Raw genomic sequence first — 27775 nt, forward strand, 5'->3', positions numbered from 1 at the left:
AATGCTAATTAACTATGACGGATGGGCAAGAAATGCAGTTAACAGTTATTTAGATAATTACCTAGTGTCTAACAGGAGTGTAACTATGTCAAACCGTTCAATCAGTAAAATTTACTGATCGCCATTCTTGCTGTTTCTGCTTTTCAAATTGCACCTGTCCTTGAAAATGGCAAGGGGGTAAATTTTCATGTATGCATTGTGCTAGCCAATTGGCTAGGAAATATATAGGATAAAAGATATTCATATTCTTAAACACCTGCTTAGCTACCAGGTTGGCTGCATGAATGTGTTAATTCTATAGGATAGCTTTATGCACATTCCAAGCTTACGCAAAGTCCTTTCCTCTGTTTGCCTGTACTGCTCCCACTGGCAGTCTATTCCAGGCATCTACAACCCCCTCTGTAAAGTAGAAGTACTTTCTTCAGAATTGGGTATTTATTGTATGTGTATCAGCACTCATTATTGCCCTTCTCCACTGGATCCCAGTAGTAAACCACCATAGCATCAAAAAAAGGCAAGTGTTCATAATATCATCCATAAAATGTCACGGTAGTAAATTCTAAAGAGAACTTTTCTGTTAAAGGGACGGTTAAAGGTTAATAAGCATGACCATATAACTTTACGTAAGTGTGAGGATTACTTATTTTACATATTAACTGTTTTATACTTCCTTAATTACTTCACTTTTATGATCACGCAAAATCCCCACAAGCCTATAACTTAGAAATTAAATGGGAAAGGTTTAGTATATTTTTTCCCAATGTAAGTACAAATTTATGCAACTAGCGTTTGAAGTGAGCTATGCCACGGTGCACATGCATGCACCAATGCTATCTGTATTACCATTCCATTATGTCTGCAAACTGCACGTGAACGTGCACAAGCAGGGTTAAACAAGTCATTCAAATAGACTGTAGCCTATTGGCTCTTATTTTTTGGTTGGCTTTAAAGACATGCACATTGTTTGAACACATTCTATCACGTACACTCTATTTTGTACATAGAGACAATGAATTCCAATGGTGATCCCACCAACAAAGGAAGGGGATTATTGGTTGCCTGGAAAAACCTATTAAGTTGTTTGGCAAAGCTGGTACTCTCTTCTACCCTCTAACTGCGTTGGCCGAGCAATCATTACCCCAAGGACCTGAAATTCTACCATTTAGAATCTTGGTTACAATCATTTTTAAGCTTTAGTAACTAAAGCGCTGGGACAGAAAATGCTAGCTTCAGTGTTATTTTTGTGGCTGTATTACAACAACAATTATAAGGAAATAAAAATGAGATAATTAAAACAATAAATCATTCAGCTACCAACTCAAAATGTAGTAGAGAAAAATTGATTTGATCCTTTTTGGTATTCAAGACTAAATACGAAGCATTTTACGCATTGTAACACTGGTCTCTAATAATGACTTAACTAATGTTCACACAAATTCACACAATGTGGGAATTCAACACAGTAACATGATGTGTACATATATACAGTATATCTGTTTAATATGCACACTTTATCTCTTTGATCCATCTCTTCAAAACCCCAATTAGATCCTCTGTAACCATGAGACTCAAATGGCAGGAAAAAGATTGATGATATTTGGTATGGATGTAATCAACATTGTTGAGAGACGTGTACTATGGCCCCTGATACGGAGAGGGAAAATACTTCTTATTTTTAGATATATATATACACTCAGAGTTTCTAGTCTTGTTACGGCTTTCGATCGACCCAATGTAAAGCAATAGATAACAGGTGCAGGAAAAATGTTTTGCTGGACCATATGATTTGGAGAAGGGGAGATGATGAAACACATTTCCTTGTTGTAGAGATACAAAATTCTGCATCTGTCAAGGTGGAGAGCAAGGAGGTGCAGATCAAACATGTGGGGAGTATATATGAGATCTGTGGAATGAAAGGCAGGGGTAAGAAGGGGAGTTAAAAAGGAGATGTTTAAATAAGAGAAAAGAAGTGGCGAAGACATTGTGTTGGAATTTAAGTGAGTAAAATCCATAGGGTGGTGACAGACCACAGGGTTTAAGAGACAAGGTGAACTAAACAAACGGGAGAAGTATGACTGTTTATTATCTCCTCTGCTCATAATACTGCGCTGGACAGGCTTGAAAATGAGATTTGCATCAGTCTGCAACAGTGCTATCAAAATATTACAGATGGAAGAGAAGAATGAGGACAAAGTAAGGGGGAGGCAGAGGAGATGACAGTAGGTGTGGGAATGAAGGAGACAGGTGGTGAGAGGAGAGGTGAGGGAAGACTGCAGGGCAAGTGCAACACAAGCTGATTATTGCAGCACGTCACTAGGAGAGCTCATTATCCGGTCTCTCATTGTCATGATAAAATAACTTCCAACAAGAAGACAACAGATTCATCTTTACAGGATAAATCAGAATCTTGAGTTTCTGCAAGAAAAGGGCTATGAAACCCATACAATGTCACTAAAACCCCTATGACTTTACCATCAGCGTCTCATGAAAGACAATGGAATAACACCCTTAAATACCAAATCCCCAAATGCTACCAACAAAAACAATATGTATTGTAATTGTGAGTACTGCAAAATGTGATCTTTATGCCAATTGATTCTGTAAAATATTGTCCTCTGCACCACAGATATTCAATTTGTTGTGGTCTTCCATAGCATTGCTAGGGCTGCCTTTGGAATGAATAATTCATCGTGCATGGTTTAACAGTGTTCCCTACTATCTGCTCTGCAGTCAAGAAAACCACACCTTTGCATGACCTGTGCAATTAAACATGCTGTCAATTTACAAGTTCTGTTCCAAATATTAGAGAAACTTAGACAGGTAGTTTTATTGCAAGAAATAAAAATTAACAACACAAATTGTGTATAAAGAAGAAGGGGAAAACGTAATATGGGAAAAAAAGAAAAATGGCCAAGAAAAACCGTACAGAAAAAGACTAAAGGCCTGGGAGAAGTTTTCGAGTAAAAAAATGTAAAAAAAGAAAAATGTGGTACTCATTCATAAAAGGAAGCAACCATAGGAAGGGATTGAGGGAACAGAATAATGCAATATCCCCCAACCGGGTGTTATGCATAAAAAGATCTTCTGTTGTAAAGAGGACTTTGTTGGTCATCAAAGCAACCAATAGAACAGCCTTGCTGATTGGACCATTAGTTTGGCAGCTAAGATGATAAGACCACTTTCAAACACAAGTATTATTTTACACGTAACCCCTTAAAGAGATGAATGAAAGAAAAAGGGTGGTAAAGGAGACACACAGAATGAAGATGGAGTGATGTTAGAAGGGTGGCAAAAAGCTGTCTGGTGGAGGAAGCAAATACAAGGGAAAAAAAGACCAAGTAAGAAGCAAAGGAGCACTAAGTAGTAAGTTATAAAGTAATAGAATAGAATCAGGGGCGCTTTACCAAATGGGGAACATTGACCTCAGGTCATGCTTTCCCACGTATCCATACCCTCAACTGGGCCTCATCCTAGATGAGATTACCAGGGTGAATAATTTGTTTTTTGTGTTTTTCATTTTTCAATAAAGGACCAATTTTGCTTTTTATAGCTTCTAAATCATGATTGAATTAGAGGCAACAGATGTCCTTCAGAAGTCCTGGGAAGAAATGGGAATCTATAAATGAGAATGTTCTTGGACGGGTAGTATAAAGGTTGACAAGACAGGTGTGGAGTCACGGAGAAAAAAAGATAAAGGAGAAAAGATCAATCAGGCAAAGCGAATATTTGGGGTTAAAATGTGGGCAAAAGAATGAGACTAAGAAAAAGGGGAGGATCTATAGACAAAGAAATGAACATAACTGAGAAAAAGAGGGTGGGAAAGGATCACTGACAGAAAATAGATAGGGAGAAGAGGATGAGATGCGGTAAGGTGACATGGAAAAGACATACAATGTGATTGGAGGCAAAGGAGGGAGGGTGACTATAGCAGGAAGAGCTTTGATGAGGGAAGGCAGGGAATATCGTGAACAATGACAAAGTGTAAAGAATCAATGCCTGGAAACACAGAATAACAATGTCGGGTCAAAAAGGAGCCTTAATGGCTTAAGAGCGGAGGAGCTGTTGGATGAAGAGTGGAGAGGAATGGTGATAGCTAATACACATTTCTGCAGTCTGCATCATAATTTTGTGCAAAATTATTCTAGCCCCCAAAGGGGTATAAGGAATCACTAAAATCCCGGATAACACTGGGGTGGCGGATAACACATTAAATGGAAGGTTCAATATATATTTATATAGACATACGGAAAGAGTAGAGGAAACAAAGCTACATTTAGCATGGACCCCTCCAGCAATTCAGGGGTTAAGGCAGGTAAAACCAGGGAGGGTGTGGGGTGGGGGGACGACCAGGACGATTTAAGCTGCCTTTCATTTGAAAGCATATAAAATCAGGAGTCCGTTATCCATTTTGACCCTGTATCTGGTGGTCAAAGTTTTAACCATTCTTCAACCAAAAATGTTATTGCTCATAAATATAGAGTTATATATCCGTGTACATATATACATCTAATTTATATATATATATATAGCTATAGAGTCCCTCTTGGTATAGGTTATAAAAGCACAGATGGTCACCTGACAATTTAAATGCCCATGCACGTTCCATGCAATTCTTCCCATGCACATTCAGACTGGTGAAGGAGATCCTTAAAGTCTATGGTTTGGGGAGCTGGCCCCCCCTCTGTGTCCCATAGTCCTTTTGTAGGCCAGAAGATAGGGAAGGGGCAGGAGATGCTCTAAAGTCCATGGTTTAGGGATCCTTGTCTTGATCACTTCATGCCACTACGTAGGACCTGATTAGCTGCTATTAGCATCACACTAATAATGAAAGCAATGGCAAAGGCGCATATCAGACTCTTCCGCACACAGGTCTGACGAATTTGTTGATTTGAGGAACCTGAAAAATGAAAATAGTAGAAGAGATGGAATTAGAGGCCGCATCTATATTAAATATTTCCCAGCAAGTATGCTATATAGGACCTTTAAATCAAATGGATCCCCTCATACCTTAGTGCCAGCTGCCAGCGCAAACCCTTTCACAAACGCTTCCTCATTTGCCTCCTGCTGAGAGGTAGCGCCAGCATACCCCGGTGCTCCACACCAGCAGGTAAAGCATGAGATTGTGTCGGCTTTTGTTTTCTATTAGAAAATATACTGTACTAGCAAAAATACATGTCCTTGAATGGTTTATTGGATAGTTACTGTTTTGAAGTTGTCTAGCAGTTCATAACCAATGGAACTGATGATGCACAAACGGCTAACCCGCCGTGCAAATATCACCACGGTAATATAAAAAAAAAAAACTTCAATTTAAAAAAAAAACACTCCTGCAATGGTTAGTAGTAAACTGCAATGGACTCCAGTGCATTTCTCTGCATAGCCACTTTTTGTGCAGAACCATTAAATGTGTCACTTTGTCTAAAAGAATGTGGATAATCTGTAGTGAAACTGCCATATCAAGTATGCAACACTCACTCTCCATATCCACGGGACAATCTCCTTTTGTCCCCAGGTTTCCTGTCTCTTCGGTCAGGATAATGTTTTCAATGTCACGCATGGACAGGTGCTCGCAGAATGTGTCATATAACAACCGTTTTAATTCTTCCACTGACAGCGACTGCATGTCACACTAAAGGGACAGACGAGGAATACGTGGTCATTCCCCAAAGAACAACACAAAGATCAATACCTGACAACAGTAAGTCATAAGCAGGGTGAGAGTTAGAACTTCAGAAGACAGTAGTATTGTTTTTTTGAATGGAGGTCTGCAATCTCTATTTTTCATCAAAATACATAATATATATAAAAGGGAAATATACTGTACTGTGCACAAGTTTTAGGCAGGTGTGAAATTTTTTTATAGAAAGTAGACATGTTAATAGTTTATTTTTATCTTTAAACAAAATTCAAACTGAGTGAACAGAAGAAAAGTATAAATCAAGTCATTATTTGGTGTGACCGTCCTGGACTCTGGAGTCAAATATGTTTTCTGGAGTGACGAATCACGCTGAAGGGAAATCTTAATGCTTCAGCATACCAAGACATTTTGTACAATGCTATGCTTCCAACATGGTTGGATGTGTTTGGTGTAGAAGAAATTGACTGGCCCGCACAGAGCCTTGACCTCAACCTCATCAAACACCTTTGGGATGAACTGGTACAGAGATTACGAGCCAGGCCTTCTCATCCAACATCAGTGCCTGACCTCACAAACGCTCTCTCCTGGATGAATGAGCAAAATATTCCCACAGAAACACTCCAAAATCTTGTGGAAAGCCTTCCCAGAAGAGTGGAACAATATAAAAATTGACCACTGTGTAGAAAATATTCAATTAAGTCCTTAAAGTATAAAACTACAATTTTTATTTTTACTCAATCTTCGTAAAGATCCATAAAGTGTTGCATAAAGACCAAAAATATAGGTAAACGTCTCACACTTTTCCTGATTCTGAATATATATCTGAAATACGTTAAGCAAATGTTTCTCTTAGGAGGTTTGCTCCAGAGATTCAGTTAAATATAACTGTAATTAAAATCAGGGCCGGCCTTAGGGGTGTGCGACCTGGCAACAGGGGCGCTTGCCCGGGACTTACATTAAAACATCGTTTTTTTTTGTTTTGTTTTTTAACTTTATTTAAATCCTCCATGTTAAATAAAGTTTTTTTTAACTTTATTTAACATGGAGGATGTTAAATAAAGTTAAAACAACCAAAAAAACGATGCTTTAATTTAAGTCCCGGGCAGGGGCGCCGAGCGGTTGCTCGTGAAGTTTTCAGCAACCGCACGGCGCCCCTCACTCTCCGTGACTCCGTCTCGGTGCCGGCGCTTCATGCTGAGCACCGAAATATGATGTCATATTCCGGCGCTCAGCTGTAAACGTCGGGGCCGCGACGGAGTCACGGAGAGTGAGGGGCGCAGAGCGGTTGCTGAAAACTTCACGAGCAACTGCTCGGCGCCCCTGCCCGGGACTTAAATTAAACCATCGGGTTTTTTTTGTTTTGTTTTTAACTTTATTTAACATCCAGAGCGTCAGAGCGAGAAGACGGACGCCTCCCGCTCCCACCGCAGGAGTCAACAAGGTAAGTAAGGATAATGAGAAGTAGGGAGAGGGGCTGAGGGGAAGGCAGTGAGAAGTGGCAGAGAAGGGGAAGGCAGTTAGAAGGGGCAGGGGGGAGGAAGTGAGATGGGGCAGAGGGGGGGCAGTGAGAAGGGGCAGAGGTGGTAGATAGTGAGAAAGGGGAGTTTTGTGACAAGATTTATTTCCTTTCCTTTTTTGGGATGGGGGGGCACCACAGGAGTAGTCCGCACAGGGCGCCGGAACACTTAAGGCCGGCTATGAGTAAAATTATGTACTGTATAACATTAAACCTGTGCATTCAGGCCTTTAAGTGTAGTAAGTATATCTAGAAGCACACAAGTTACACAAATGTTGCAATGACATGCAGTGAATCATAATTACAGGTACAGCACAACCTGAGATTTCTGTGGGTATACTATGTCTAGAAGAACATGGACACAAATACCTTCCAAAATACAGTGTCAAAGTCAGCACCACGGAATTTGTCTGGCATCCCAGAAGTTGTGATCTTTGGTCCTAATAACGTCACAAACTCTTCAAAATCGACTTGGCCATCTCCTGCAACGCAGAGAACAGTAAGATGGGGAGAGGAAGAGAAAATGGGAAAAAGATGAACAGGAAAGATTAGAAACAAACACGATAAAATCTGAGTTGGAGAAGTGACAGAGAAATCAAATGACAAAATTGAAAATTATATTACCATAGATAGAAGAGTGATAATAAAATGATGAGCATGGAAGGTGAAAGAGAGAAAGATGTACAAGAAATAGAGAGACTGAATATGAATGACAGAACTACTAGAGCTCTCATGCAGAGAAATAGATATTTTAAAAACCACAATAGATCCAGAACACTGACCGATAGAAAGCTATTTTTCAAAAAAGGGAACTGCACAATAAAAACTATTTTCTCATAGCGTCCATTATATGAATAGATCCTAATTATATAATCCAGAGCATCTGCTAAAACTACACAAAGTTTGGGACACCTGCGGCTGCTACGTGCAGGGTCCAGAGAAGGTACCGAGCCTACATACATGATACATATAAACTCTTGACATATACCTTATTTTTTAACAAGAACGGCCCAGAAAGGTCCCTCTGCTTCTCCTATATTCTTCTTCTTGACATCACACACAGTTCACAGCAATATTATTTCTTCTACATTTTAGCAGGACATATACAAAACATATACTGTAATCCAGGAGTTCATAAACCAATACAGTACACTGTGATAATGATGGAGAATGTAATATGAAACAAGGCAGGAACATACAAGAAGCAGAATGACCTTTCTGGGGCGTTCTTGTTAAAAAATGAGCTATATGTCAAGAGTTTCTGTTTTCTTGAGAAAGCAGAAAGCACAATCAATGGCTTTGTAGGCTGGGGCAGTTGATGAGGAATGAGGGGTGGAATATTTGGCACAGACCGTAGAAGTCATGAACGGACACATATTTTGTGTAAGAGATGTTGCAGATTACAGCAATATTTATTAGTATAAGGTGTCAGGAGATTGTGAGGCATTAAATGTCAGGGAGTAGAGATTATGCCCCTATTGTATTAGATTGTAAGCCTGCAAGCTGTGCCCTCTTTAGCTCTTGTATCTGTTTTTCTTAGTCTGTCAATTCTAGTTTGCTATACCCGGTGTGTGTGCACTAAATAAATACAAGATAATAAAATAATAATATTAAGGATGAGACTCCGGTTGGTCTGATGTCACTGACAATAAGATTTTCTGTCTCCCTCTCTGGTCAAATCCTAGATTCATGTGGTTGCTGGACAGATGGCACATCACCAGCTTTATGCATGGGCATAGGTACAGCGTGTCTGCAAAAGTATATATATATATAGGACTCTTTTTTCGAATAAATGCAATAATAAATAAACAGAATAAATTGTGATTTTTCACTATATGGGTGATACCAGCATCCAAATATGTAATATAAGAAAGAAAGGCAGAACGCCAGAATAGTAAAGGTCAAATAAATTAGTCTTCTGGGACTCCAAACGTGGCAATAATGATAATGGATGATGAGCCTCCTGAGAAAGCTGCAGAGAAGGAATGGATGGTATAAAAGGAGTCATGAAATGTATCAAAAATATTACCAGGATGTTAGCAGAGCCTACTTAACAGCATGGCCTAAATAAATACTGTACAATTCTAACTAGGCACCAGGGAACTGTGTGCAGAACGTTTGTAGTTCCCTGGCCCTCTAAATACACGTTCTGCTACTGCCCTTGGGTGGCGTGTGCTGGTATCATTCCAAAGCACCGGATGTTTACAATATGCAGAATAGGTAATAGTAAAGCTAAGGTCATCCCAGCCACGTAAACAATCTAAGTGTAATGTTCATAGAAAATTTAACAAAGCCTGCATAAATAGTCCAGAAAGTAACAAACAAAGTACATAATGGGGGGCAAACACAGAGAGCTTGAAAACACTATACAGAACATCAGAATATCTGTAGATATTGCACCATAGCAAAACCTATACATTGCGTTACAGAGTATGTTAAAAGTATCCAATATGCTTATAAATGGAGATAGAAGCCACTTATAACAAATACTGGCAGGAAGGACCTAGACCAATGGTTAGTAATCGATTTTATATAAAATCAAACAGCACAGTGCCTGGCAGGTTATAACTTAGGTATTACCATCGGTTATGGTTATAAGGATGATGAGGTGTGGAAAAATACGTAGTCCTCAGAACTACAGTATTCTTTTCCATTCATTACTTTAAAGGTACAAGAAGCATACTGCACCAACACAGGACTCCTTCTCTAGATTCCATGATACAGTTCACAAGTGCATGACAAGATATGTAGGACATTACACCATAATAATATGTATAAACTATAATTACCACACTTGAAACATAAATAGATTGACATCTTTTTATCACCACTTTTTATGGTGTGACTGCATAACATACTTTTGGTATTCCAGAATATTTTCTAAAATGGTAGAATTGTAGTTTTTCTCGTTTCTTCCTTAAAAGAATAGAGGTGGTTCTGAATCTAGAGCATTTATATGTCTGTAAATATTATGTCAGTAATATTTACGGACATATAAATGCTCTAGATGTCTGTAAATATTATGTCAGTAAGCTCCTTCTTCAAGAAGGGCCGAGCTGACCTTGCATGATGCATAGTAAAGAGTAGAGAGTCCACAATAATAAACTCTCCTGCAAAGCCCTGGTTTAGTGAATACACTTATGTGACTCTGTATGTATCTTATATGCAAAGTACTTTAAATGGACTGATCTGCACAGCTGGTACCTTGTTTTATGGCTCACACACCATTGCGAGCGGTATTTGCACAATACTTTTTTTTATATGCTAAAACATGTGTAAGCCCTTAGAGTTGTGCAGCCTTTTGGAAATTAGATAATTCATTTAGTAAAGTAAAACAGTAAAATAGTAGGACAAACTCAGGGTGAATGTAATACCAGTGATGATGTGGCCAGCCAACTGCCTGGTCGTGACTAATCTGTCCAGCACAGACCTTTATGATTTGGTGTTTTGATGGCATATTCAGTTGCTGTTACATCTATTTAAGGGTGAAGCGATAGAGATCTGTACTTTGCGCCTTTGACTAGAGCCCCACAAATCAGTCCTCCACTGCAAGAGTAAAGAGCACAGAAAGTGTAGCTGAATATCTTATTAGGTGTATGTCCTCATGGAGCGTGTGCATTTCTCATTGGGGATGATGCTAGGAAGCACCATAGACATCACAGGATACAAAAGGTGACAAACTAAGGCAAAAGCCAAGAGGGGTGGAAGGGTAGCACTTGTTGAAAATAATCAGGCAAGGTGAAAATGTCACAAATTATAGATGGGCCAAAGTCAAAAGTGCAAGTGAATTAAACAGTGGTGCAAACAGTGGTCTGTTTTATGAAGAATACTAGAGTCTTTCCTCCCTACTGGGACTTCCAAGTCATTGCTGCCCAGAAACCCTCTCCTACTGCCTATAGGAGGCAGGAAGGAGGTCGGACTAGGTGTACATAGGGGCAACACTACCACCATAAATTAATAATGTTCCACAAAGATTAAAATGTTGCTCACAGTCCTTAATTCACAAGATCCACATATACAATTACTGACCTTCTTTGAGACTGTAACCAGATAAGGCACAATAATTGTACATACAGATATTAGCAGTATCCACAGCAGATGCAGAAAATATGAACAATTCTGTAATCCAAACAAGAGGAGCATCTGGATGGGGTGCATATGCTGCATACATCATCCATTGGGTAGGTGGGATACACTTGGGCCTTACCATCCATATCCAGCCTCTGTATAATGACCTCTAGTTCCACTTCATTGGGCATGTACCCCAGGGATCTCATTGCTGTGCCCAGCTCCTGCTTGGAAATGAATCCATTTCCATCACGGTCAAACACCTTGAAGGCCTCTCGAATCTCTGTGCGGAGACATAAGGGAGGTTAACCAATTCCCCACCACAATATCCACCTCAATGCTACCCACCAGCATGCAAAGGCTAAATGTTTCATACCCATGCCAAAAGCCATACCTCACACAAACGTATAACATCATATACATCCCAATCCTTGGATTGCGTAGAAACAAGCACAACAAGTAACATACTGATGCCAGAATACACACACAAATATCCGCAATATAAAGGAAAGTAAATGATAGAGAACTACAGACAAATCACAACACAGATAAGCTGATGCCCTACAGGCAGCCACATGCAGTGATGTATTAACCCCTCCGCCGTCCGCTTCCTGAATACATTAAAAGGCACTGCATGCTTTTAGGACATGGAGCACCGGGATATGATGTCAAATCCTGACAGGTTGTGCCTTAAAGGTGCCCATTGCCTTTTAATGCAGTCTATGGAGACTGTGCTGAGTGGGCACAGCCTCCAAAATATAATTAGGCTGGTTGGGGAGATCAAAGACAATTGGGGAACATGATTGCCCAAGAGGGCGGTTTGCCCCTCAGTTTTGAAACAAACCGATACATTAGGTAAAGAGGCTCCTGCTCACAAGCTTACAATCTAGATAGGTTAGCGATTCTGACAATGTAGACAATACCATAAACACCTGTTAAAGCATACCGGACGAGACAGAGCCTAATGAGCTTTCCAAGTGGTGAAAACTAAAGAGCCACACAGTGAGATTGGATGGTGGTCTGGAAGAAGGACAGTACATCTACTTGTTAAGCTGCAGTAGTATTACTGCAATTAGAACAAAAAGATGTTAATAGTACTTTCCAGAGGTCATCAATGAAGCAACAATCTAGAGGACATGTCTCAAGGTGGACATAAAAATGATGATCCATACTTTTTTTTACTGTCCTCTGGGGAGAAGAGCATTTGAGATGCTGTCTGTGTTTATGTAATAAAATGTTTAAAATGAGGGAATATGAAGGATTCTGAAGGTGGGAGGGAGGGAGGGCGAGTGGGGGATGTGACAAACAAAAGGGGTCATGATTATAACCCTTCATTTTTCACACTGCGCTCTAGAATTTATAAACATATACAAAGGTACTGCAGTGTTAGGCTCACAAGCAAGAAAGAATGTATGGCACATGAAAAAAAAACCATGCTAGAATCTATACAGACATAATCTGATCGAGGCACGAACACTGCAGGCAGATGCACACACACTGCAGATACATGCATGACAGACACGGGGAATCTGCACGCACACGGAAACCAGATACAGTAACGGACAGTACGGAAACACACACTGAAACACACACTAACAACCGTATAATACACACAGCACACGTGCATTCACTGCAGTCACACAGCACAACTGCAGTCCCACAAGCCATTCATATTCAGTAGTAAACAAGCTCCTTGAGGCAGAGTTCCTCTTTATCAGCCATTAACACTTATTGGCTGCTAATATTCCTGTTGCTATCTCGCTACATCGCTGCAATCACTGCAGATATGGCTTGGTCCCTCGAAATAAATTAGACCGACTTACAAACACTTTCTATACATATGCACTGTACACACGCCACGATCCCCAGGTTCCCATCTCACTCCTTTATGCTTCATGTTTGAGCAAATTGAATTCTTCATTGAAACCTGAGAAGAATCTTAATGTGTGAAGAGACATATATACCTGCACAGCTACATATAAACATACACACTCAACAATACTACCAAAACAGGATCTGAATATCATATACAAATGGTGCATGCAATATATATATATATATATATATATATATATATATATATATATATATATATTATTTAAAACGGTAACATTGAATAAATAATAATAACTAAAATAATAATAAATATGGTGTTCTGTGCAAACATTACATAGATAATAATAAACTCTCCCACCAACAACAATATACCCACAAATACCATGTGACACAAAGCAGCTTGTAGTACATTTACACTATATACTGGGGACAACTGCATTACATTCAGTATACCCCAGCCAGGGACATCTGCACTACATTCAGCAAACCGCAGCAGGTGGCACCTTCATTACATTTGGTATATTACAGCAACACACATCTGCTTTACATACAGCATACTATAGCCAAAGTCACCTGCGTTACGTCAGGTATACTACAGCCAGGGGCACTTGCATTGCATTTAATATGCTACAGACAAGAATAATTGCATTACATTTGGTCTACTACAGGTTAGGAGCAATTGCATTATATTCCGTATACTACAGCAAAGGACACCTGCATTATAATCTATAAACTACAGCTGGGAACACCTGCATTATACCGTATTTGCTCGATTATAAGACGACCCTGATTATAAGACGACCCCCCAAAATCTGAATATTAACTTAGGAAAAAAGAAAAAGCCTGAATATAAGACGACCCTAAAGGAAAAAAGTTTTCCCAGTAAATGTTAATTCATGTAAACTATTTTTTTTAATAAAAGCTATGATTGAGAAAAATATTTTTTTTGTTTTTATTTCTTGTATTTTCCAGCCTGTCCCCCAGTTACGCACATCTGCCCCCAGGCTTGCCACACCAATATGGCACTGTGGCCCATGATATGCCTTTTAACCCTCTATATGCCACTGTGCCCCATGGTATGCCTTTTGACCCCCTATATGCCACTCTGCCTCCAGAAATGCCTTATACCCCTATATCCCATTCTGGCATTTAGGGGGTTAAAATGCATATTATGGGGCAGAGTGGCATATAGGGAGGTATAAGGCATTTCAGGAGGCAGAGTGGCATTAAGGGAGTTAAAAGGCATTGTATAGAGCACTCTGCCTCCAGAAATGCCTTATACCCCTATATGCCACTCTGGCATTTAGGGGGTTAAAAGGCATATTATGGGGCAGAGTGGCATATAGGGAGGTATAAGGCATTTCAGGAGGCAGAGTGCTCTATTAAATGCCCCCTTAACGCCACTCCAGAAATGCCCTATGCCCCCATTTAACTAACACACACACACACACTCTCTCCCCCCCCTCCCCTCTCCTCTCTCCCCTCTCAGCCCTCTCTTACCGGTGCTTCCAGCCGGGGCAGCGGGTTGACGTCGCCTTCTGCTGCAGCCGGAAGGAGGTGGAGTTGGCAGCGGGGGTTTGTATGCGTCCGTCGCGTATACTTTCCCCGGCTGTCAGAGATCAGAGATCTCTGACAGTCGGGGAAGGTCTACGCGACGGACGCAGACAACCCCCGCTGCTAGCCACACCTCCTTCCGGCTGCAGCGGACGTTGTCTACGCGGATCGCGTAGACGTCAACCCGCTGCCCCGGCAATACAGCAGGAAGCACCGGTAAGTGTGTATGATGGGGGGGGGGGGGGGTGTGAGACAGGAGGATCCAGGTCCCCTGCAGCGGTGCGGGGGATCTGGATCTTAGTCTCCTAATCAGACTCTATTTGAGGTCTGATTAGAAGACGACCCCGATTAGAAGACGAGGGGTATTTTTCAGAGCATTTGCTCTGAAAAAAACCTCGTCTTATAATCGAGCAAATATTATCGGCACATTACAACAAAAGGCACCGGCATTACATTCAGTATACTACAGTAAGGGACACCGGCATTATAGTCAGTATTCTACAACCTGCATTACATTCAGTATGCTACAGTCAGAGACACCTACATTACATTTGGTATACATTACATTCAGTACATTACTTTTGGTATATTATGGTGTACCCAACTTGCAGTGTTCAGCTATGCATATTAGACAGAGCGGGACCCAGTCATTTTAGCTAGAGATGGGCCTGCCATTTATATATTTGGGTTCTGCTCCAGTTGGTTTATGAGAGGTAGGTATAAATTGGGCTACATTGAGAGTCCCTCCCCATGTACTTCTCTTACTACACCTGCCGAATCAGGAAATGGAGGCCATCAAGCCCAAAGGCCAACTAATGTAAAGATGGTATGAGGGCCAGAGAAGGACCAGAAAGGCTAAATCTTTATCCTACATCAGATACTGCCACTATGCTGATGTGTGCAGCCACTGGCTGTATTTGTGCCTCTGCGGCTAAACATGGAAACATAATGTGCAGACGTGTATCCAAATGTCATATGTAAGGTCGCTAGTCTTAAAGTGCCAGGGACGCTTCGTTGTCCCCAGTCCTGTGGGGAGTGCATAAACGTTTTACAAACAGAGGGGGCCGACAAGGTGGGCAGGGGCCCAACTGTTCTCTTGGCAGCTCTGATTTAGATGGGCCTCTATCTAAAGCTGTTCGCAAGAAAAGTGGATATTGATGTATTAGCCCAATAGAAAAGAGTTATTAGTTGAAGTTGATACATTTTATCAGGCCAACACAGAAAAAGATATGAACCTACACAAGCTTTATGGGTGTTGGTCAGCAAAATGAAAAATTAGATGTGTCCAGGGGAAAAGGTCCGATATGGCAACCAAGTCTGGTGCCCGATGAGTGCGTTCTCCAAATGTTTTTTGGGCTGCTTTATAACTGGGCCAGTTATACTTCTCTGCTGGGCTGAACGTTGTCAGCCTTCTCTTGTTGACAAGTGCCTGATAGCTGCAGTGTACAGTATCATGTATGCTGCATAGTGATATGTATCTGGTGCAAAAACCTGACAAATACAATGGCAAGAAAAATAAATGAACCCTTTGGAATTACCTGGGTTTTTTACATTAATTGTTCATAAAATGTGATCTGATCTACATGTAAGTCACAAGTATAGAGAAACACAATGTACTTAAGCTAATGATATTTCATGTCTTTATTGAATACACCCATTAAACACTCACAGTGCTGGTGGGAAAAGTAAGTGAACCCTTGGATTTAATAACTGGTCGAATCTCCTTTTAGAGCAATAACTTCAAAAAAGTGCATCCTATAGCTGCAGATCAGACCTGCACAACGCTCAGGAGGAAATTTAGATCATTCTTCCTTACAGAACTGCTTAAGCTCAGCCATAATCTTAGAGTGTCTGGTCTGAACGGCTCTCTTGAGTTCATTCCATAGCATCTTAAGGTATGAACGCTGACTGGGCAACTCCAAAAGACGGATCTTTTTTTTTTAAACCATTCTGTAGTAGATTTACTTTGATGTTTAGGGTCATTGCCCTGATGCATTACACAATTTCTATTGAGCTTCAGCTGGCGGACAGCCACCCTGACATTACTCCGTATGATACATTGATGAGTGTCGATGTGCTCTTTGACAAACTTCAGGTGAAAAGCGATTATAATTGGAGAGCAATGGCTTCCTCCGTGGTGTCCTGCCATGTTCTCCATGCTTTGCATATGGTAGAACTATGAACTGAGATGTTAACTAGTTCCAATGATTCCTTCGAGCCTTTAACTGTTACTCTAGAGTTCTTTTTTTACCTCATTGGGCATTCTACGTTGTGCCCTTAGTTGGGCTTCCAGTTCTAGGGAGTAGCCACAGTACTAAACTCTTTCCAGCTTTATGCAAATCTAGGTTGTAGGTCTCCTGGGATTTCTTTTTTTTTTTGTGAGGCATGGTTCACACTAGCAGATGCTTTTTTAGAATAGCAAACTCAAAATGTGTGTTTTTTATGTCAATATAGCTCTAAAACACACCTCCAATCACGTTTTATTGATTGGACTCCAGGTTTGCTAACCCCTGACTCCAGTTAGCTTTTGTTGAAGTGATTAGCCTTGGAGTTTACATAATTGTTCCAACACACACTGTGGTTAATTTAAAAAGGTTCAACTACTTTTTCTTGCCAATGTATTTGTACATGAGATGCGTCAATTTATAAGGCTTGTTTGGCTTTGAATTACAGTTTTGTGCATTTTAGCCCTGTTTTCACACCTGCTGTTGCCATACTGCTACTGCTTTAATAGAATGAGAATACATGTTTGTATTGTTCAATGCAGTTTCAGCTCTTATTAAGCAAAATAGCCTAAAACCCAAGGGATCCTTACACACACTCTGATTCTGCACAGCCCAGAAGTCCATGAAGCAGGAGCAAAAGCTACCCCTGCCCGTTCACGGCATTGTGCAGGTAATGAAATAGAGAGGTTTATTGGTATGGAATGCTGACCTAGCAATAAATTATCTATTGTACAAATTGTCATTTTTACTTTTGTATTGAGTAGTTAATACAATTTGCACTTGAAGATGTTAAGCTTTGAAAGGCACACATTGTACAATATTACAATGTAATTGTAATTTATGTATAAAAAAAGTTTTACATTTATAAAGAGGAATAGTGTATTTTATTTTAAGCAACTTAATTTGTTAACATATTTCCTGCTGATTATTATGGCTCGTGTAGTTGTAATATACTGTGATACCCAATAAACATCCAGAGCTACCAGAAAAGAGGGACAAAAGAAGGACGGAAGGGTTTGGGGACTTAAAGAGGGGCATTTGAGAGGTATACGTATGAAAAGACCCATACTGGATGTACTGCGTCTGTAAACAAAATATACTGCAGAAATTTCAGGCTGAACATGATAAACTATAAACTCTATATTGCAGAACAAGACTCCACACTCTAAATATTTAGTTCACAGCAGTCACGTCTGCATTTTTAATCAGCCACAAACCAAAACCATTTAGGAGCCATTTGGCAGATGTAGTAACAAACAGTGCCTGAATCTATCTTATGAACATACATTCTCCATCCCTGGAAGAATAAAAAACGTATTGGAGAAAAACAGTATATTTTTGAACATCACTGTCAAGTGGCTACCAAAGAAGAATCACATATATGATACTGTTTACACTATGGACAAGCAGATTAACCACCGCACCGGCTAAGGAGAAATGAAGAATGATGCCCTATATATAGTAATGGACGTACCTGGCAGATTCTAAAGCAATGCAACCATGTAGCCCATAAATACGTTATTGTATATTACTCCATGGGATACTTTTAATATGAAAACTCACCTAATGTGGGCTTCAACAAATCCTTGACCAAGTACAGAGAACCCTCCTGTGTTCAAGCAGGGATGTACGTTATTGTGCTGTATCATGATAGCATTATGGCATGAAAATAATGGCATGTTAAATGATATGGCCTCTGTTTCTCCCTAATACCATGAGTTGTATGGTGCAGGATCACATTCTGTTACTTTATAATTATGTAATTATATAATGAAAATTGCTGAAAGAAATATGCAAGATTTTTTTAATTTACAGATCAAGGGAACGGGTCCAGCCCGTATTTCAAAGTCCACCAGACATCAAATGTATTTTGCTCTGGATTAAATTGATACCAGTGTTAAATATAATTGTATTAACCACATCAATACACATTTCCTAGAAAAATACGTTTTTTTTAAGGATTATCCAGAATAAGATTATCCTAGACATAAAAAGCAGAGGATCAAAACAGAGTGTTATGTGTTACATCTGATAGAGAAAGAAAGGTAAAAATGTAAAGACTGCTTTTATCTGCTATCGAAAATTGAATTTGTATTTTATCCAGCGAAATCATGACACCCACACCAAACTCAGTGAAGCTGCGTAATAAGCTTACTAACATCAACATCAAACAGAATTTAACCGGTGTCCCCTACATGGACAGAAGACACGGCGTCAGGAACAGACTGTCCTCAGGTCACAATGGGCAAAAGCTTTTTTGGGGTCACTGTATTTTTGGGTTAATATAAGCATGTAGTCATACAAAACTATATTTGTAAAGGTTGAATGGCTAAAGTCGCAGCTAAACCCTTGATTGCCTCAGAACTTTTCATTTTCATAGACCTTACAATATCAAAGATCTAACAGGTAAAAGATATCCACCCTAGACAGCACTGTGCATGATGCAGGACCCTGATGGACTTCTGGATACATTGTGATAATAACTCCAAGAAATCTCCCCAAAGGGCATCAATCAAAAAAAACAAACTTGGAAATGTTGCCTGTCATATTGGGGCAAGAGGCAAGTGGGGAGCCAAGCCAGATCACAAACGGCCCACTAGCGTGTCCTTTTAGACATGGATGACGATCCAGTGATGGTAGAAGGGTAGGGGCTGGACCAGCGCCCAATCTGACAGCGGCTCACAACACCTGTGGGGTGCTTAATATGTTTAGTGGCCCTTTTAGGGGCCAAATAAACATTTTGCTTATAATAAAACTAAGAGATGTAATACAGAAGTTGCTTTCTATTATTTCTTTAAAAAGTATAGTGATGCAGCATTATAATAAATCTGTCTTTTATGTATCGTCCATGGTCAGCCAGCCACAGGTTTTGTCAGGTATGTGTTACTAATTAATGCCCCACGGGCCTTATGGTGGCCACTGGTGCCCTTGTACCCATACATTAGTTAGCCCCGCCGCCTCCATCTTTTCTTAGATACAGGTCAGCCAAAGTAGAGACGGAAGTGCAACATTCAATGGCTCCAAGTAAAAAGGGGGGGGGGTCAGCATAAATAATAATAAAGGATGTACTTATTGTAAACATTGTGAATAAGAGTAAATGATACTACTAGATGTGTGTAAAGCTAATGCAAAAAGACTAAAGGGTTTGCTTTGGGACTAAGACACAATTGTTTTTAAATAAAATATATAAAATAATATTAAAATTCTAAAATAAATATATAAAATAATATTAAAAGTCATAAAATAAATATATCAATTGGTGTTCCATTTATGAGCACGAGATAAATAGCCAAATGTTATGCCAAACAGTCACTTTGTGTATGTGTATTACAGCCACTGGCGCAAGTGACATGCTCTATTCACACAGTGACACCAAATGGCATGAATATATTGCACTCGGTGACATTCCCAATAATCAAAATGTTAACAATCACGCTGTACAGAATGTCCACAGACTCATCCTCACAATACACAGGTGGGGAATACTAGTATTGCCCACATCAAGCCATCACCACACTTCCTAAACCTGGCAATTCACTAAAGCCTTTGGTTAATGTGACAAACACTGGAGACTATGGGGACACATACTAGACATCCATCTTCACAGCTTCGTTAATAGCCGCCTTTCCAGATCTCCAGACGAATCACGAAAATCAAATGCAGAGGAAATCCCCACCATATATCAACCATTTCCACATCATTAGTAACACTCACCCCATGCATTTCCATCAAGGGTACTTACTACAGACACTGATCTACTAGGATCATCCACACGTGAAGCCACCACCTTCCAGACACCTGTGGGTCACCCATCACCCCCACTCCAGCCCCCCCTCAGGTCACCCAACCTCACTCATTCTCAGCACCCCGCACCCCTGCCCACTCACCCTCTATCTCGTCTTCGGGGAGCTGTGTAGGTGAGTGATCTCTCAGTAGTTCGGGGATGGTATAGACTCCCCGGTACATCAACGCCGCCGTTACCGGGTGGAAAGGCATCTCTGCGGGTGAGAGGGCACCCAGAGGGAGAGACGGACCGGGGGAGCAGCATGCGGAGTGACTGTCACTGAGATCCTCTTAATGGGAGAGAGTCATCCTCCGACAGCCCAAAGACGATCACCGGGAGAGTGTCACAGGTGAGCTGCATGCGCTTAGACTGTCATAGAAAACAGTCATCCAGAGACATGTGTCAGATGGACTGTCCCCTGCAGAGACAGCATAGAACGAGACTGAGAGACGGAGCGTTACCTGCAGAGACGCCGTGCAAGGAAAGCCAGGTAGCCGGATGAGAGAGGCGCAAAGTGCCGGGGATTGATGGGTATTATTGATATTATTTAATGGCAAGGCGAATGGCTCTAAATAGAAAAAAGGAATGTAGACAGTGGGAGAGGGGAATGGGAGCACCGTGGCAGGGGCACGGGGGAGGAGAGACAGAGATTTGGGGAGGAAAGCTAAGAGAACAGCAGAGAGGAAAGAATGAGGAGGGGGGGGCAACAGGAGAGAGAGAGAGGAAGGAGGGCAGAATGAGAGAAGGAAAGAGGGAGCAAAACGATGGAGAAAAAGAGGCGCAGAAAAAAGTGCAGAGGCTTTGAGACGATCACATACACAATGAAGTGCAGCGTGTGTTTGCCGGGAGAGTTCGACCTGCTGTACAAGTGACCCTTCATCACCCCCCAATACAGCCCGTGTGCACGGAGAATAATGAATAGGAGATCGTGATATACCGCGCATCCGTATTCACACCTTAGGCTGCAGCTCGGTGATCTTGTATTGCAGACACTGTATTTGTGCTATTGGGATTATGATTATTCATCCAGCGATCGCCAACGCTTCCTTCATATATCCGTTTAAAAGGGGAATCCACCAGCGTGCCAAGGGCAGTGGGCACATTGGCAAAGCTACCGCTTATGTTTAACCACAATGACACGATTATTTACTCTAACCTCACACAGGCTGCACCACTGAAGCATCATCAGCCCCCTCTCTCTGACCGAGTAGCTGACATAAAGCACCACTCGGGCATATATCTATTCTAAATACCCCAGGTCATAATAGCCCTGACATTAGCCTGTATGGATATTAACCTCACACAATCATATGCCTTTATCTATAAGAAACATAAGCGTGTGTGTTTAAAACTAAGGTATCCAAACATATGGATATCCTCAATCAAAAACAACTATGGGCTATTCATTTTTTTGGTCTGTAACTAGAAGCAATTATATTATGGTTCTAGAGTAATAATGGCAGACACTGACTATTGAAGGTCTACACAAAACATAAAACATATGTGTGTATTTTCAATTCAAGTGCACAAACACGCACGAGACATACAGATATTCAGAGAGGTAGAGAGGGTTTTATTACACGTGGATGTCTTATAATTAGACGAGTGGAGACAAGCAAAAATGTCAGGGGTCACCTATGGGACATTAAACAGAATAGCCCACTCAATAGGTCACGTACGTATACAATAAGGCATATGTCTATAAATACTAGCCCTGAAGGATACGAGGGGAGTAGCAGCATTATAAAACGTCACGGGTGTCAATTTAAATCCCTCACAATGTCTTGTCAATCTTGAATTCCGAAAAATACAGAGTGACATCAATGACAACACAGGACTTCAATAGGCATCAGGCCATACTCAGCTAAAGGTCATTCCTCTATGCCATCAGTGGACCAAATTAAACCAATATTGGCACTTATTACTAGGCTGGTCCGAGATCTGGGGCTTGAACTCAAATCCCCATCAATAGTATAAATGTTATCAAACACAACATACACACAGTTGTCCTGCGCATGTGCGTAACATAAACGTTGTTTGCTTTGCTGCCTGATAGAAATCTGAGTTTTGAATTCCTTTTCCTAATAAACTGAAGACTTCAGGCCCATGACTCTTTTTAAAAAGTATTGACTGATGTGTATATATATTTAGCAAGAGGCTGATTAATAGGTAGAAGAATATTTATTTGGGACACATCTGTGTTAAAGCAGGCAAGGGGCGCTTTAGGCGAATGGGTGCATAGGCAGCTGCTTAATATACTTATATAGTAGGATCACCTCTGCCAACGAAGGAGTTCCAGGGGATGCCTACTGATGGGGTTTTTTTACGTTCATCTCTTGTACTGTAGATAGGCTCCCCAAAACCGTGTCACTTAGGACCCCTATAATCTTAGAGCGGCCCTATTCTCGGGGTGAAATCTGGCTAGACAGCATAAAAGGAGATAGAGTCCTCAACTGGAGTTCCAGACAATGGTTAAGACCCCTGGGGGGGGTCTAATGAGAAATCAGAAGAGGAGGTGAAGGGAGGGAGAACATGAAGAATCAGGGATTTGAGGTGAAGAAAAATTAGAAATTGAGTAATATGTTAAAGAATCAGAGGCCCTTGGCAGCACAGTCAGGGAAAGCATAGTAAATAGAAACATATGGAGGAGATGAAACCGGGAAGCAGTGAAACGGAGATAAATGTAAGGAGATAAATTTAAAAGCATTATTGAGAGGGAGGAGCTGCAGATACGATCAAGATGGTTACCCCAAGCTGGAAATATCCATCTGGATCTAATACTCCGAACCAAGATACTCCCCCTCCATATGGACATAGATGCACTCATTATATAAGCAATTGCCATCTGCAGAGCATTGCACTGTGTGCTTAATCTCGTTATGTTTACACGGGATGGTTGATGAGATTGAAATAACACTCAGACAAATAACACATTCTCACCTGTTGCAAACCCGTAAGATGTTTATTCTGCTGCATAATAACTGTGCTGAAAGGGCTCTCTAGAAAGCCGGTACGCCCGTAGTCCTAAAGGGGTGTATTAAAGAATTCAGGATTTAGCAGGTAAGGTAAGCGTTCTGATCCGCAATGCATTTACCATGCATTATCTACGTACAAATGTTAGCATCTCCTGAAACAAGGGCAGCTGTGACAGATGACATGCAAGCAAAATCAACAACACTACATTGCACAAGACAGGATGCCAATATTAGGCGATATTATTCTCTTTCTGCGCCACAACCTGTAAACACACCGGTGTGGCTGTATTCAGCAATAAAAAAAACGGTATTTATTCACTGGAGCAGATGGATTTAATGTTTACACTCAACAACTCTTTGCCGTTTGGTAAACATACCACCTTCAGGTAGGCTGATTACGTATGTACTGCCCTGCAGCAGCTGGGATGTATAAACACATGGAAAGAAAATAGTTAGTTATGCATCCCATACATTGTAGGGCAGCACTTTACATGCACCTGTCAGCAACCGGTAAAACCTATGTGGACTGGGAAACATGGCCAATGTGGTTGCCTTACTAAGAGGATAAAGTTCTTCTTAGTGGCTTAAGTGTTGGGTCAAGGTGGCACAGCTGTGACGGCAGTAAATGGTTGAGGCGGCCCTGCTCTCATATCTTTTTGGACTGTCCCCAAACAGTATGAAGGGACTACTTTCGGGATGTGGTCCCGCTGACATGGGTAGGCGGCCACTAGTCCCGCACACAGGAAAACAATGGTTGGAGGGTAAGTGGGCGGGGAGTGGGGCGTGCTACATTGCTACATTATGTCCTTATAAGGACATAGAAAATATGACACAGCTCAAAAACTAGCACTGTCTTGTGTTATTTAGCAACTTTTGTATGAGCATAATAATCTACCGACATGTGTGTGTATGTAAAATATATGAAGTCCACTTCGAGTGTATGATATAGGAGAAGCCATCATGACCTCCTGTTCTTAGGATCCCCCATTAAAGCGTAATTGTCTCCTTCATTAATCAAAATCACCCATAGTTTGTGATTTTTTTTTTACAATATGTGTACTTCTTTGGGGTTATCATATTTAAAAGTTAACCCAACAGCAAACCTACAATGTAATTAATTTCATCCTGTTCTCACCCCCCCCCTATAAAGGCTTTCAACTGGAATATTCCCCATTGTATAAACATGAGGTGGGGTTTTAATATCAATATATTGCTTATTTTAATCTATATAGTGAGATACTGAAAGTTTAGAATTTGGAAAAATGACTTACTCTCTTAAGGTAGAAGTTTTTAGTCAAAGTCGATACATTTTATTGGGCCAAGAATTTTATTGGGCTTTTTGAGACCCCAGGGGTCTCTTCTTCAGATGCAATTCCAAGTTAGCTAAAGACATTTAGGCTAATTACGGCAAAATCAATATTTCTAGTGATCTTCTTGCAGATTTTGTACCAGTGGTAGAAGGAGAAGCTAATAGGACACCAGGACGAAATGTAATAGATAATGCTACACAGTTCTCAGCTTCCATTAGGTAAAATAGTCCTTTAATTAAAACATAGCTTCAAAACAATTACACTGATTTAAAAAAACCCAAATAGCTTGTTAAAAATGAATCTCATTGAAAAGTTGTGATGTGACAGTTCCCATTTTTAGTAAATTAATTTGCTCATTATTTTATTCTGATTTTAGTGACCCACATACTTTGGTTTTAATATACAGTTTACTTTCCCTGAAGCTACCTGCATCATTAATCATTCTGTTTATCATCCCCCCCCCCCGAAATATTTGTGATTCTCCAACATAGTCATTCCTAGACAAACTATTTGGCGGTGTACTTCTCCCGGGCTACTTCCCGGCCTAGATCTGTCCTTCACCCTTACTTTCCTCACCTCTAATCATTTTAATGTGCCATGTCTTTCGACGGCTCTTGTTGAGTGTCTTCCACCCAATTAACCCTGCTCATCAGGTTAGAAAGGTGTGGTGACAAATTCAGTACCACCAATAAATAAAATAAAAAATGTCCCAGCCGCACCACTGTCTTTGTTTTCTTAACGACTTAGCAATGAATTCCCAGCGCATCTGTCAAAGTGTCAGACGCGGCTGAGAAAACTGCCACTATTCACCTTATTGAATCCCTGTGAAGGAAAAAAAGGATGGACACATTTGCCCTGATCCATCGTTCCCATCGCTCTGCTCGGATCATGGCTAATGAGGAACGATGGCGCTGAAGAAAATCCCTCTGTCATCCTAAAATACCCAATCTCAGTGACTTTTGCCGCAGAGTCCCTTTGTTGTAAACATCCGTTTGACAACTGCATAGATATCTGGCAACTTCTAATATGGTAAACCTATACAAGGAGTAAAGGTAGGCCTCCCTCTGGTACCAGATCCCAAAGGGCCACACGAGGAACCCTATCACACATTATCATACCCACCATTTCCTTCATGGATTTCTGGGCAAAGGGAGTGGGGCCACACAATCTACGCAACCCTGCAGCATTGAGCTCTAGGCTACCCAGTACAGATACTGGGTAGTTTGAAGCTCATTAACCAGCGTTTAGGCTAAAGTGGCCCAGATCATGCTCAGAATAAAAGGGCTCGTAATAAGGTTTAACAATATATATTATTATCTTTTATTTATATAGTGGCAACAATTTACGCAACGTTTCCTACAATATATTCACATATTCATACATATATTCAAGGGGTGGCTGACTAAGACAAACCCATACATAAGGTAAAGAGGCTCCCTGCTGTGGGGCAGAATGGCTACCCCACCCCCGGATATGCCGGCCTAGGTCACAATACATGGCTGCATGTGCTGTAGCTCATGTCAGCCCAACAGTTGAGGTTCCATTGAGAAAAATGGAAACGGTGAAATGAAAATTGATGAACATAAGTGTGACGGCCCCGGCCGTCACAATAAGACTAGTAGATAAGTGGTTGTGGTAAGTGGCTTGTAGCTGTGGTCTTTGTGGCTACATGCGTAGAGGAACGTTGCAGATGGTATATTGCATCGCCGAATGGTGGCCCCATTGTGTCAGTGGTGCTCGCTTTGTCTCACAATCCCCCAGAACAGCTATCTACTTAACATTCTTACCAGGAAAGTGATGGAGTGGCAGATTTTTTTTTGTGTGGTAATTACAGAATGTTCGATCAACCAGGCTTCCTCTGGGCCTATGTGATCCCAGAACTCCATTTCTGTTTGAATATTTATCAGCCTAAATTGATTTTGAGCCACGCTTTCGCTACTTTGTGCAGGTGAAAAATCAGATTTACAATGTGCTAACTTCAGTCGCTCACCCCAATCCTTTTCAAACAAAACCCCTAGTTTGAAAATACAGTATGCCTATTTGATCATATTTAAAAACCCAAGTGGTTACCAATTTGGCAATTAACTGGTTAGTCAAAAAGAAAAAAAGAAAACAATAAGGATTCTGGTATATATAACACTAGAGGTTTGAAAGCCGTGCTGACAGAAGCATTTCCAATCTGCAGCTTTTGGTGTCAATACATCAATCAGAAATGCCATCAGGTGTACGGGAGGGAGGATTATACAGCAGGAGCTTATATAAAAAGAATATGGATAAATACATTTTCTCTGTACTCTCATTGCAAACAGATCATCTGTTAGATCTAACATATATGCTTTATTGGCAGTTACAGAGAGCTGCATGTGAATGCTGGCAGAACAACCATTGTATGATATATTGGACTGAAAAGTGGAATTAAAATAGATCTTCAGGGAGAACAAGAGGCATGTGAGAATTAGCCATAGAACAACAATGCAGCTTTTGCCCACCTTTCCTTTCTCACCTGAAAAATCCATCATTGCATTGCGGGTGCAGCTTTAAACATACCACATCTTCTTCGGAAATGTACCTTGACTATTCAAGGAAAATAGGCATACCTGGGAACTCTCCAGGTTTGACCTGGAGTCTCTGGGTGACTTTCCTCTTTCTCTGGGCAAGGGAGCAGTGTTTGGACATGACTACTCCCCTCTACTCTCAGCTCCACATATGGCTAGCCCTGCTTCTCGTGAAGCCAACAGAGGGAGAACTCCGGGTAGCCCACACTGGCAATTTCCCATGTATAAAAATGGGTATAGACATATTGGTCCAAGAGCAGAAGCAGTCTTTATTTGAAGTCGACACCTTTTATTGAACCATCCTAGAAAAATAT

The 27775-nt window shown here is 40.8% G+C and overlaps 1 protein-coding gene across 1 annotated transcript; it reads right to left on the reverse strand.

The window, feature by feature from the left end:
* Positions 1-4769: 4769 nt before the first annotated feature.
* Positions 4770-20833, reverse strand: LOC149290146 (calcium-binding protein 7-like). The gene is made up of 5 exons (XM_089489634.1): positions 20725-20833; positions 11362-11505; positions 7524-7636; positions 5476-5629; positions 4770-4897 (listed from the first exon to the last, which is right to left on the reverse strand). Exons 1-5 carry the CDS (start codon positions 20831-20833, stop codon positions 4770-4772), a joined length of 648 nt encoding a protein of 215 aa, XP_089345760.1.
* Between the last annotated feature and the right edge of the window lie 6942 nt (positions 20834-27775).

Source organism: Sceloporus occidentalis, unplaced genomic scaffold, assembly GCF_023333645.1.
Source record: "Sceloporus occidentalis isolate IW3139 unplaced genomic scaffold, rSceOcc1.0.p SCAF_40, whole genome shotgun sequence".
Classification (NCBI taxonomy): Eukaryota; Metazoa; Chordata; class Lepidosauria; order Squamata; family Phrynosomatidae; genus Sceloporus; species Sceloporus occidentalis.

Excerpts from the sequence above, each read along its gene's own strand:
- LOC149290146 (XM_089489634.1), bottom strand. The coding sequence starts at position 20,833 with ATGCCTTTCCACCCGGTAACGGCGGCGTTGATGTACCGGGGAGTCTAT. Across the intron at positions 11,506-20,724 it reads CCCCGAAGACGAGATAGAGG|AGATTCGAGAGGCCTTCAAG; the intron begins GTGAGTGGGCAG and ends GTCTCCGCACAG. Across the intron at positions 5,630-7,523 it reads TTGACACTGTATTTTGGAAG|TGTGACATGCAGTCGCTGTC; the intron begins GTATTTGTGTCC and ends CTGTCCCTTTAG.